The following is a 12,654-nucleotide window of genomic DNA, read 5'->3' as shown; positions in this document are numbered from 1 at the left end:
AAAGCAATGCTTAGAAAAAAAGTAGCTAGTCTGAAAGAGTACGGGACATTCCTTTCGAATCTGGGTAGCCACCGAAGCAGCTAGGGAAGGAGTATTGGAGACTGAAGTGCACAGAATGGGTCGCTGGAAATCCGCATGTTTTGCCAGATATATAAGACCCGATTTGCTGAACTAACACATCTTGTCTCTTACAGGCGTATATAAGCCAGCAGTCTGTTTTGGGACATTCATATGTCTATTGGGCAGCTAAAAGAGCAGAGCTTCAGCCGGGTGGAAAAAAATTATGCTTCCCGGGGCTGGAAGTCACCTGGAGAGGTATCAGAGGGTTCCAGTGGCAACAGATTTTTCAGGAACTAGTTAACATCGCTAAGAGGGTGGTGATATTAGTGTTACATGCCGGTGGCAATGATTTGGGCAAACGAAAAAGCGCGGAGATCTGAACGCTGAACAGAGCATTTCACGTGTCTTTTACAAGAGATGATCTTGGTGTGGTCGGAGATAGTACCATGAGCCTTTTGACACGGAGCAAGAGACACAAAAGCCATAGGGCAATCAAGAAGAATAGTGCGCGGATGGCAAAATTTGTAAGGGATAAATGCAGCATCGCCACCAGCTGGAAGCAGATAATTCTGCACTATTAAGACCGGATGGAATTCACCTGACATTGGTCTTGGCATATTTTTGTCCGGCTTGCAGGACGAAGTCGAGTAGGCCCTATTGCTGATGGGTGGGGGTCGGAGTCCTGGCGGAAGTTGCAGAAAGGGGAAAAGGTTTGTAACCGCTAATTGGCCGACTCGCTTGTCGGTCGTGGACAGGGCGCTCGGCGATGAGCCCGTTGTGAAGTATAATTGCCTTTCTCTGCTTTTGTAATTAATAAACTGTGACCGACCTGTTTCAACCCATCTAGGCCTGTCCGTTTATTACGAGACTGGTGGGAGGGGGGAAGGCACCGCTTGACACACACGGGTCTCCGCAGTCTGGCAGGTACAGTACTAATTAAGGAACGTGCCTATGACTGCAGAGCCCCCATATGGGTAAGTTAGAAGAAAATACTGGCCCGTGCCATTCCTCCCCCCCCTCTTTCCACCACTCCCCAGGTAATGCACTAATTGGGACGCCCCAACTGACCAATGAGTTTAAAGGGGAAGGGGCGTCCGGCCACACCTACATGGGTTAAATTCAGGTGCTGGGGTCAGTGACTTCCTCTTTTTCCCAGCTGACCCCTGGAAGCTGTTCAAATTATATGTTCAACTCTTTTATATTGACATAATAAACGCAAAAAAAAAAAAAAAAAAAAAAGACGTTATTAAGTCACAGCGGTAGTAGTAGAGAGGGGCAAAGGTTCGTAACCGCTCATTGGCCAGCCCGCTTGTCGGTCGCGGACAAGGCCTTTAGCGATGAGCCAGTTGCGAAATGTAATTGCCTTTCTCTGCTTTTGTAACTAAACTGTGACTGACCTGTTTCAACCCATCTAGGCCTGTCCGTGTGTTTATTACGGGACTGGTGGGAGGGGCGAAGGCACTGTGACACACACGGGTCTCTGCAGTCTTATATCACTTCAAGACTTTACCACATCAATTCAAAAAAATCTTCCAATGTGTTGGAGAAACTGTGGCCTCTATGGGAATATTTTTCATATTTTTGGAGCTGTCCCAAAATACAATCATTATGGGCCCAAACTTTTGACCTTATTAAGAATCTCTCCAATAGTAACATTACAATCAACCCCCAAATGACTACTATCCCTAGGTATGGAAGACATAAAACGCTCAGACAGAACTAGCCAGATTCACCTAAATTTCAAGATATTATGGAAAGAATCACTCTCCACAAAACATACGAACATAGATTCGCCATTACCAATGACTCAAATATTTTAAATTATGGACACAGTGATCTGAAATTTATTCTTGATTTTCTGCAAATGAATATGTACTTCTCTGCTTTAGCTGTAGTATGGTTTATGTAATACTCTTGTTAACTAATTTTTAGTAATTTCACTAGTTTCTGACTTAGATATTATTGTAATATCTTTTTACTCATTGAGTTCTCCTTCACCATATTGTCCCTTCCCGTTCCCCAATTATCACTACCTTACCCCCTTATAACTACCCTTCCCACCCCTCTCGAATGTTTAAAAATGTTAAAATTGGAAGACAAAATCAATAGTTTGGTTGCATACACTGACCATTTACCTGTGCAATTATCCCTCCGTGGTTCTTTTTTTAATCTCAATCTGCTCCTCTATGCATGCAGGTTCACACAGCTAAATGGGTTGTCCTATATTTCTCTGCCAAAACTACATTTTCCAGGAACACAGTGCTTCTGCAAATTCCTCTTTACAAACTACATCTCTCAGAGTTGATTCTGGCTGACTAAATGTTAACTAGCACAAGCTTCCAATACAGGTCTGCTAGATAGTGCTCATTTCCACCCACCAGAGAAATTTGGCAAGTCATCAAGCCAATCTATGCACTGTATAGTTCTGTACACAATTTTGCCTTTTGATTTTACCATCTGCCATGTGTTATCATAGCTGCCTGTTTGTTTAAATAATCTGTTAGCTGGCTTGCATCAGAGACCAACAGTAAAATTCAGCGTCCGTACCGAACACCTATTATTCTGGCATGGACCTCGAACATCGATTTCACCAGGTCTTTCTAGCGCTATCATGTGCATGACAGCGCGGCAAACACTGCCTTTGATCGGCGGTAAAATCATTATCGCCGGTGAGGCAGCTGCTGTTCCCACGTGGTCAAATGATAGCGTGAGCCCACAGCTGTGACCAGAGGTAAAAAAGTTTACCTCTGGTCACTGGCGTCGGGCTGATGTGACTTCTACTCCCATCAGCCTACACCTGCTGCTGCTAGTAACAGCGAGAGAAAGCGGCGGATGATAGGTCAGTGCCAGCACTATAAATTAGAAGTATACCAAAAAAAAAGTTTGGGCTCCCTTGTATTTTTTACAACCAGCCAGGCAAAAATGACAGCTGCGGGCAGCAACCATTACTTGTCAAGAGTTCACAATGCTGGTTATTAAGAATAGAAAGGGTCTCCAAGTGTTTTTTTTTTTTTTTTTTAATTTAAATTAAAAAAAAAATAATGGCATGAGCTGGCCTCCTCCCTCCATTTTGACAAACAGCCAAGCTAAAGCAGACAGCTGGGGGGGACTGGTATTCTATGGCTGAAAAGGGGATTATGGATATTGCCCCACCCATGACCTAAAAATAGCAGCCCACAGCCGCACAGAAAAGGCGCATCTAATAGATGCGCCAATTCTGGCGCTCTGCTCTTCCCACTTGCCCTGTGGCAGTGGCAAATGGGGTTGATTTCACCTTTTTGTCTGGTGACCTCAAGCACACGGCATGGTAATGGAGACGTGTCTATAAGATGCTATCCATTAGTAATCCTATAGCTATATTGTAAATAAACAGCCAGAATAAAGTCCTTTATTTGAAATATAAACTCTTATTTAAAAAAATAAACAATTCTAGTAATTTAACGCCCATTCCACTGAAGTCCTAGTCTCCTGCAACAAAACAAAAACCACCATACCCTCACGTGTCCGTCGTTCTCTTCAGCTCCGTAACCCATGTTGTAGGATAAACAGTTTTTTAGCCTGAACGGGGCCCCAAGATGCGACGATCCAGGCTGAGAACCACTGGGGAATGAGATACTGTGAGCTCCGCCTCAGTGACTTGCGGTAACGTCACCGCAGCTGCGTTCTTAGCCAGGCCCCTGAACTACGGTGATCTCTGCAAGATCACCGCTAGCAGAGAGAAAAAGTTCAACGAGAGAAATTTTTATGGTGAACTATGAGCTCAGCGCTGCACTGTCTTTTCCTCACTGTGCTAGCAATTATCTCAGAGGACACTGTAGTTCAGGGGCTCAGCTGGGAACACAGCCTCAGTGACCAAAGGTAACAATTATGACGTCACCGCTTGTCACTGAGGCTGAGCTAGCAGCAGCTCATTTCTCCAGTACTTCTCAGTCTGGACAGTTGCATCTTAGCACCGTCCAGGTTGAAATCAGTTTATTCCCAGACATGGATTACGGCGTGGGACAGAATGACAGACGGGTGAAGGATATGGTTGCTTTTATTTTTTGTTTTATTATAGGAGACGAGGGCTTCAATGGAATGGGGGTTAGGCGAATATAACTGTTTATTGTTTTTAAATAAAGTAAAAGTGTTTTTTTTATTTCAAATAAAAAAGGGACTTTATTCAGGCTGTGTATTTATTTACAATACACCTCTCCATTACTTAGCCATGGGCTTGATCTCACCGGACAATACAAAGGTGACATCAATTCCACTAGCCACCGCCACAGGGCAAGTGGGAAGAGCCTGGCAAAGCATCAGAATTGGCACATCTAATAGATGCGCCTTTTGTGAGTTGCTGCGGGCTGCTACTTCTAGTCTGGGGGGGGGGGGGCAAAGTCCATGGCACCTTACCAGCCTGAGAATACCAGATCCCAGCTGTCTGCTTTAGCTTGGATAGTTGTCAAAAGTAGGGGGACCTCTTTTTAACCAGCTGACACGAGGGTTGGAGCCTGCAGCTGTCAGTTTTGCCTGGCCTATTATCAAAAATATAGGGGAACCCACGCTTTTTAAGTCTTTTTAGAGCGTAGGCGTCGGCTGATGAATACGCTCAGCAGAAGCCTGCTCTCATTGTTAGCAAGCAGTAGCCGCTTCATCCAACGCCAGTGACCAGAAGCATGGTCATTTGACAGCGTTGGAACCACGGCTATCTGACCGGTGGAAATGATTTTACCGCCAATCAGAGGCAGTGGTAGCTGCGCAGTCATGCACATGACAGAGTGGCAAACACTGGATGTTCCAGTCCCCCTCCCATTCAAGTGAAAGGGGTCCGGGAACTGTTCTAGTACCTGAACATCCAGGGGTCCGCCCATCCCTACTCAACAGTCCTACACAACGGAGTCTGCAGTAACTACATACAGCAGAGTTGACAAGCAGGGCTGACCCGTGAATGATGCCTGCTGCAGACACATCCACTTACTGCTTTATTGATACATACAGCAAGAGGATTATTTTCTGACAATCACCAAAAGTGTAGCATTTGCAGTTGTACAGATCAGAACACAGGAAACGAACAGCTCAGCTACGTTCTATTGGGTAAGCAGAGCGGAGTGCAGGATTGTTGATCTCTGATGAAAACCAGCAAAAAAATCAATGATGTAAATACATAAATGCAGCTATATAGAAGTAGATGGCAAAAGATAAAATCGGGCTTACCGGTTACTTGAACAGGACTATAGCGTTCACAAAAGAAGTGATGAAGGCATCAGAGCTATGCTGGTAGCCAAGAGACTACAATATGCATGCTCAACCATATGCAGAACTACAGCAGGACAAATCAAATGGCAACTGACGAATAACTAGAGCTTGGATGGAAAATCGTTGGGGAATTGATAGATGCATATGAAAAACTATATGTAAATAAGATCACATTTTGATTTTGGAAATAACCCTTTAAGGAATTGGACACCCAGAGAGCATACACACAAATAGGAGCGAATCCTCAGCATATTGAAAAGGTTTCTACTGTTACAATTCAAAAACCCATATTATCGTGTGTTATTTTCAAGCAGGCATGAGGGGTACAAAACAAAACCTTAAAATGGTTGTCCGGTTAAAAATGAGAAGTCTGCAGTCACTGACTGTGGACATGTGCTTCACCCCAGCGAAAGCATGCACAGTGCGCTGCAAGGAGTCAATAGTTTCTGAGCCAGGAACAGCAGTGATGTATGCGATATGCTTGCTTCCAGGCAGAAGTAGTCAAGTGGACACGGCCTCACTCCATACAAGTGATTGTTCAACATTTTTATAAATGATCTACATAAGGGAACTGAAGGTAAACTGATTAAATTTGCAGACGATGCAAAGCTAGGAGGAGTATCTAACTAGAGAAGACCGAGAAAGGATTCAGAAAGATCTAGAACTCGTCTGATTGCCGTATGTGGAGTCAGGAAGGAATTTTTTCTCCAAATGTGGAGCTTAGTGTTTGCCAAATGGGTTTTTTTTGCCTTCCTCTGGATCAACATGTTAGGCTATGGGTTGAACTAGAAAGACTTAATCTTCCTTCAACCTTAAAAACGGCTACTATGCAGATAAGCTTGGACAATGGGCAGCAACTAATAAAATGGTATTTACCAGGGAGAAATGCAAGATTCTACATCTGGGCAAGAAAAACGAAAATTAAATCTACAGAATGGGAGGACTAGAACAGCACATGGGAAAAAGTTTTGGGCATACTAATAAATCACAAAATGCACAAGTCAACAGTGTGATACAACAGCAAAAAAGGTTAAACACAGTTTTAAGAAAAGCATTGAGTCTAGAGCACGTTAATTCTCCCACTCTACTCCTCCTTGGTCAGGCCTCATCTGGAATAATGTGTTCACTTCTGGGCACATTTTAAAAGACATTGAAAAACTGGAGCAAGTTCAGAGAAGAGCTACCAGTATGGTGAGTGGACTGCAAAGTATTTCCTACAAGGAACAGCTAAAGGACCTGGGAATGTTTGGCTTGCAAGAAGAAGGCTTAATAGCTGTCTACAAATATCTCAAGGGCTGTCACAGTGTAGAGCGATCATCCTTATTCCCATTTCCACATGGAAACACGAGAATGGAATGAAACTGGAAGAGAAGATACAGATTACATATTAGAAAAAAAAACTTTCGACAATGATGGTGATCAGTGAGTGGAAAAGGCTGCCACGGGAGATGGCGAGAGTTCTCCTTCAATGGAAGTCTTCAAACAGAGGCTGGACAGACATCTGTCTTAGATGGTTTAGTAAATCCTGGGGCTGGAAACGATGACCCTTGAGGTCCTTTCCAACTTTAACATTCTATGTGTATTGAGCGAAGTTGCGCCCACAAATAGCCGCACCCTTGCTCCATACACTTGGATAAAGGTTGTTCCCACTAAACTGCTTTTGCCCGAGTAAGCATATCGAATACATCACCGCAATTACCGGCTCAGAAACAAGTGAATCCTCGCAGTGCACAGTACGTGAGCTGGGGGAAGGGGGGGATTCACAAGTCTGCACAGTTAAACTGACTGCAGACTTTTCATTTTAAACGGGACAACCCCGTCAAGTCACTTACTTGCATTTTCAAACTGCTCCAAAGGCCACAGAACAGAAGCAATTTATAACTACCTTGCTCACCAGCCATTTAAGGGTACGAGCAGATTTAAAAAGGTGGCCTTGTTTATAAAACAAAAAAAAAAAAAAATATTCTCTTCAGTTTTCACATCTACGATAGGAGAACATGTCTGGATGTTGGCAAATGCAAGAAAAAAAAAAAGTAATGAAAGTAAACCACAGCCATGCATTGCACTAAACATCAGCAGTTGTGTACTGTTCATAGAAAAGCTCTTCACAACTCTGTTAACAAGATTTAATGTACATTTATTCTTAACACGGGAACATAGAGTATAAAGATTTCATACTGAATAAATGATATATCATTAAGCAAAAATAAAAATAAAACAAAAGGAATAGGCTGAAATTTACATTTTTTCAGAGCTACAAATATGCAGAAATCGCTGGAAAAAAATGACATTGTTGGAACTGAAAAAAAAAATTTAAAAAAAAAAAAACTCACACCTTGATTGGAAATGGAAAAAAGTAAAAGTTGACAGGATTGCTGGATATACAAAGGGTGAAACGAGGAAGAGGTGATGGATGGGATTGCTGCTCTGTGGGTCAAACCATCTATAAGATGTTCCTCCATTGGGAGGGTGGTTGGAAGGGCCTTAGGGAAAAGTAACCGTGACCCTTCCTCCATTTTTTCCATAGATCCAAGAAAGAGCTTGTGAGCGTGGTGAGGGTAAGTGAGGAAATATTGAGGGGAATACAAGAGGTGTGTCTTTAATGTACATCATCATATATATACAGACATCGCAGCTTGCAACCTACAAGCTAAAGGTTAAAACCAGTTATAAGAGGCGATCTCCGATTATTACAATCTAAGTTTAAAGAGGTAAGGGTGTTGCTTCACATGAAACTTTGGGGGAAAAGCGACTTCTCTGCGTCTTTCTCTCCTCCAGAAACTAAAAGCGACCTTTTGCCGCTCTCCATTTAAAAACCTACATCTGGAGTCTCTGAGGTTGTGGGTTTTTCCAGCTCCGATTGGATTCTGCGGGGTTTCTCAGCACAGTTAAAAAGGTAATGTCTCTTCAGGTTTTTTTTTTTTGCTTTTTTTTTTCTTCTGTTTAAAGGTTCAGGGCACACAAATTCTAGTCTAAACATTGCAAGGTGAGGAGCAGGGCAAGTTAATTTTAAGATAAAGAAGGGAATCCTCCTTCCTTGAAAATTCAGAAGTCTTTATCTCCTTAGAATATGGAGCCCATCCCTTGGCTGTTGTGGGCCTAATAAACAGTAGACTTGGGGGAGGGAAGTGTAGTTACAGTGGAGCCCCTTCCCCTAGATAAAAAATAAATTCACTGAAATACAGTAGCTTTGGTTAACACCAAAACACAGAGAGGAAGAGAGTGGGTGGGAAATTCCACAAGGGTGACCAGATTTCCTCTCTGGGGCGGACAGTGGATTGAGACGTAGTTTTTGCATAAATAAAAAGGGAGGAAAGGAAGAGGGTATGGAATCGACAGTCAGGGAGGATTCCTTTCTGAAGGGAGGGGCAAACCATTCTGGGAAGTTATCCACTGCAGCTGTCATGACTGGCCAATCAAGAAGAGAACATCGCAGATGACCTGTGACACTGAGCAGTTCATTAGTGGAGACACGGAGATGTCCAGCAGACGGGCCTCATACAGTGTGAACTCAGAATGGTTCTCCTCAACTTTTGCCAAAGCAAGCAGGGCACGAGAGGCCCTTCGCATCATGTCCGTACTTGTGGGTTCAAAGGGAGCTGAGGGTCCATGTAAATGTGCGGCCTGACTCTGTTGGAATTGAGTCGCTGCCAGACTATCCTCAAGAAAACCTAGAAGGTTACCAATGCTGCCTTTCTGAAGGGCTATAGCCCTTGATGCTAAACTATCACCCTGTGCCAAGTTTGCTAAAAGAACCACTGCCATTTCCCTGCACACATGGTTTTTTCTGTCACTTAGGAACCTCACCAACGTCCCGTACAGCTTCTCGAGACGACTGAAAGGTGGTGTGGCAAGTATTAGGTCCACATTGCTATCTTGAATGCTCAGTTTGCTAAGCGCCTCCAACACCAGTCTCTGAGGAGAAAGTACTGCATTGGGACCTAGCGTCACAAACGGATCCTGAGCCTCAGCTGATGGACACACTGCCCAGTGTAGCAAACCATCTAGGATGGGCAGACAAATGCTTTCAGGGTATGGAGAAAGATCAAGCTGACCAGATATATTGGCAAGGGTGACCAGTGTGTTCTCACGCAACATTTCCAAACAGTCCCACCACCATTCAACCTTATTGCTACTAACTCCTTGGTCTCTATCCTCCTCTTTCTCATAGGTGAGGGGTGCTTGTTTCCTTTCAGGGTGCTTGTGATGGAGCAGCACAAGTTTCCCAAGGAGTAGTAACAGTCCTGGGTGCTTTGACATTTCCAAGTCATTGCCTGGCACAAAAGACAAGCTGCGCAAAATATTTGATATGCACACACAACGGCGAGAAAGAGCATCTTGCCAATCTTCCAACGTGCACAGTGGGGTTTCATCCTTGCTGCGTGGTTCATCTTCAAGAATTTTAAGACCATGTCTGGTGCGTGATGGAGGACTACCACCTAACTGGAATTCAGTGTCCTCTTCAGCAATTTCTCCTGAATCAGGCGGCAAAGAACTGGACCGGGAACACAAGAAATCATCTATGGTGGCAGCTGTGTCATCTGCAGCAAGAATTTGTTGCTCCTTTGAACGACGTTTTATTTGGGGGCGCTTACGAAAAGAGGGCTCGGGACGCCTTTCAAAGTGAGTCTGAATATGCTCAGTTGTGTCACCCCCTCCTATTCGCCAGTGTAAGAGGCCACTATCAAATTCTTGCCGACGACCCAATTGGTGCGAGCAGTCCAACACAAAGGCATCTTCCCGTTGAACTATTTTTACAGGAAGTTTGTCAAACTTGCTGGTATGCCGCTGAGTATCATCATTTGAATTGCAAGGAGCTGAATAGGCCTTTCTTTCTTCTTCACCCTCATCCTCACTTTGATCACCACCATCTGTCAATGGGTGGCTCAGCTCCTCATCACTGGATTCTGTATCACCTAAAAGTGGGCTGTGAGAGACATGAGTGGAAGGATTAAGTAGGGTCTTTTGTGCAGGCTCTCCAACTTCATACTCCCGGAGTATCCCAAAGATTTCAATCAAGCATCGTCGGAAATATTCCACTAACAACTCCAGTAACCCAGGTAGCTGCATGAACAAAAAGGAAAAATTGTCACTTGCAATCTTAAAATGAAGAGGAAAAAGGTCTACAAAAGGTGAATAATAATATCAATAACTTTACCTGACTGAGGTTAAATGTCATGATACTGTTGTCATCATAAAGTAGTATGTTAATGGTATCCAGCGCCCAGGTACTTTCAGCAAGGAGGCCCGATTTCAAAGACATCATCACACGCCAAGCCTCAGGAGTGCCTAAAAAGATAAGTGATTGTAACATAAAAAGTCATGCAGTCATAAGTTCTTCAGAAAACAGAAAAGGTCTAGTTGTAGAACACTTAACATGGTTCACCCATAAAAACTAACTAGGTTAAGTGCAAATTTCCACTATGAGGAAATTGTACAATAACTGCAGGTAAGAGTGAGAGGGCGAGCAGGCGCAAGGGCACAGGCGAACGAGAAAGCGAGCGAAAAAACAACAGAGCGCTAGTGAGCACTACAAATATATATCTATATATCTATCTAAATCTGTTCTCTATATCAAACTGCACCCACGGGGACAATCCTTTTAAACTTCATTGTAATTTAAAATATAGGCATCCGTCACCCCAGCAACATACCAATTTCCTTTGCCGTTAAACGTCTCCTTGGCTTCAGAATGGGTTGAGTCGCTTCCACCGAACCTGGAGGAAATGTTATGTCCCTGCGAATAAGAGGTGGTTGGGCTGGGGTGGGTACAATATGTGATGCAGGAACAGGGGGTCCAGCTTTCTGCATCTTCAGGAATGGGGACTTGCTTGGTGAAGTGTGGGCTTCCAGTGGCCGAGGGGTGGCTGGACTAGATACTTGAGGCAAATGGTTAGGCATGCTTGAGGAGGCTTGGTATCCAGATTGTGGTGGAGCTCTGGTCAGAGGTGGGCCAGGGGCAGGCACATAGGGGGGCTGCTGCCTGTTAACATGAGGTGGCCACTGACCCTCATGGCTAAGTCGCTGGTCGGAATGCACCATATCATCTCCACGAGGTGGCCCAGGATGATAACTAGGTCCCTGTGTGCTGGCTGGATGACCAGGCCGCCCCTGATAATTGTAGCCTATATCTCCTCGACTTTGCCACATTGCTCCAGATTGTGTTCCATCTGTAGAGCCTCCCATTCCACTAGGTGGCAGAGGTGGCTGTGTGTTGTTCCCTGGAGTGGATGACACCCTTTCACGTCCAAACTGAAATGGAAACTGATTCTGCCCTGTGGGTGCAGGCCTGCGCTCCCCAGCACTTTGTGGATAACTACTTCCATATTGACCGTAAGGGTCTTGAGTAGGCTGTGAACTTGCTGCTGGTGAAGGCTGACCAGTAGGAGGTTGCACTCCTGATCCAGGTGTCTGTTGCTGTTGAGGTTGTGGCTGTTGTTGACTTTGACCACTCTGTGCACCAGCATAAGGAGCATTGTACATTTCCCCTTCATGGCGTTTAGAAGATGGACCATAACTACCTTCCATTGGACGCTTGTAGTTCTAAGAATTAGAAAATTTGTAGAATTAGTAAACTGTCTTAAGAGACAGGAAATCTGTGTGTTCACTGTGAGCTATAAAGGAATGAACAGTGCATAAATGAGTAAAGATTGGAACAAAACAGTGGTGACAGAGGACAGTCCTTCACTTACAAAAAGGAATGTGTCATCAAAAAGGTCAAGTCAGATGTGCTAAATGTATTTAATAATTAAAAATGAATAAGAAAATTTGCAACTTTCACACTGTCCTCTGAGACTTTTTTCACACTCATGCTTCCTGTTTCAAGAAATACACATGAATGAGACCGATTTAGACCATATCTTTTGTATTGTAATGAGTATGTGCAAAGGTCATTGTGAAGTGAGAGGCATCTGTGAAATCTATTGTGAATGGTGGATCCTGTGGTAACAGCTGTGTTGCTCATCATTATAATCTGGTCTGGGATGATAACGAGATGAAAGAACTGAAAATTCTTCCTGAAAGCATAGCATAGGTAGTCTGAAATAGCCTAGTGGCCAAAATAAATATTTAAACATTTCTATTATTTTTAAAATACAGATCAAGATATGAAAAAAAAAACATCTTTAAAAAAAAAAAAAAAAAAAAAAAAAAGTGTAATTTCTTATAATACATTCCCTTTAACAGGGTTGTACAAAACTAGTGGAAAACGAAAGGCCCATGCTACCATACAACTTCTATTAACTAGCTTTTCTGCTAAGACATTGCTCAGACGTGTGTGCTGTGTTACTCATGGATTAAACATGCAACCATTATAATCTATGCTGCTATTCATATGACTGTACTTTTTTGTGGACTGTG

At 43.6% G+C, this 12,654-nt stretch overlaps 1 protein-coding gene across 1 annotated transcript in view; it reads right to left on the bottom strand.

The window, feature by feature from the left end:
- Positions 1-7,407: 7,407 nt before the first annotated feature.
- The window catches only part of ARID1A (AT-rich interaction domain 1A), a 137,769-nt gene continuing 132,522 nt past the window's right edge, over positions 7,408-12,654 (bottom strand). The window contains exons 18-20 of the mRNA XM_073563834.1: positions 10,950-11,838; positions 10,454-10,584; positions 7,408-10,359 (exon numbers count right to left, since the gene is read on the bottom strand). Of these exons, the coding sequence (XP_073419935.1) occupies positions 8,698-10,359; positions 10,454-10,584; positions 10,950-11,838 (2,682 nt within the window). The 3' untranslated portion in view covers positions 7,408-8,697. The remainder of the gene's footprint in view (positions 10,360-10,453; positions 10,585-10,949; positions 11,839-12,654) is intronic.

This window comes from Dendrobates tinctorius, unplaced genomic scaffold, assembly GCF_039654945.1.
Source record: "Dendrobates tinctorius isolate UK_male_01 unplaced genomic scaffold, ASM3965494v1 ptg000015l, whole genome shotgun sequence".
Classification (NCBI taxonomy): domain Eukaryota; kingdom Metazoa; phylum Chordata; class Amphibia; order Anura; family Dendrobatidae; genus Dendrobates; species Dendrobates tinctorius.
This window is presented reverse-complemented; position numbering and strand designations above follow the sequence as displayed.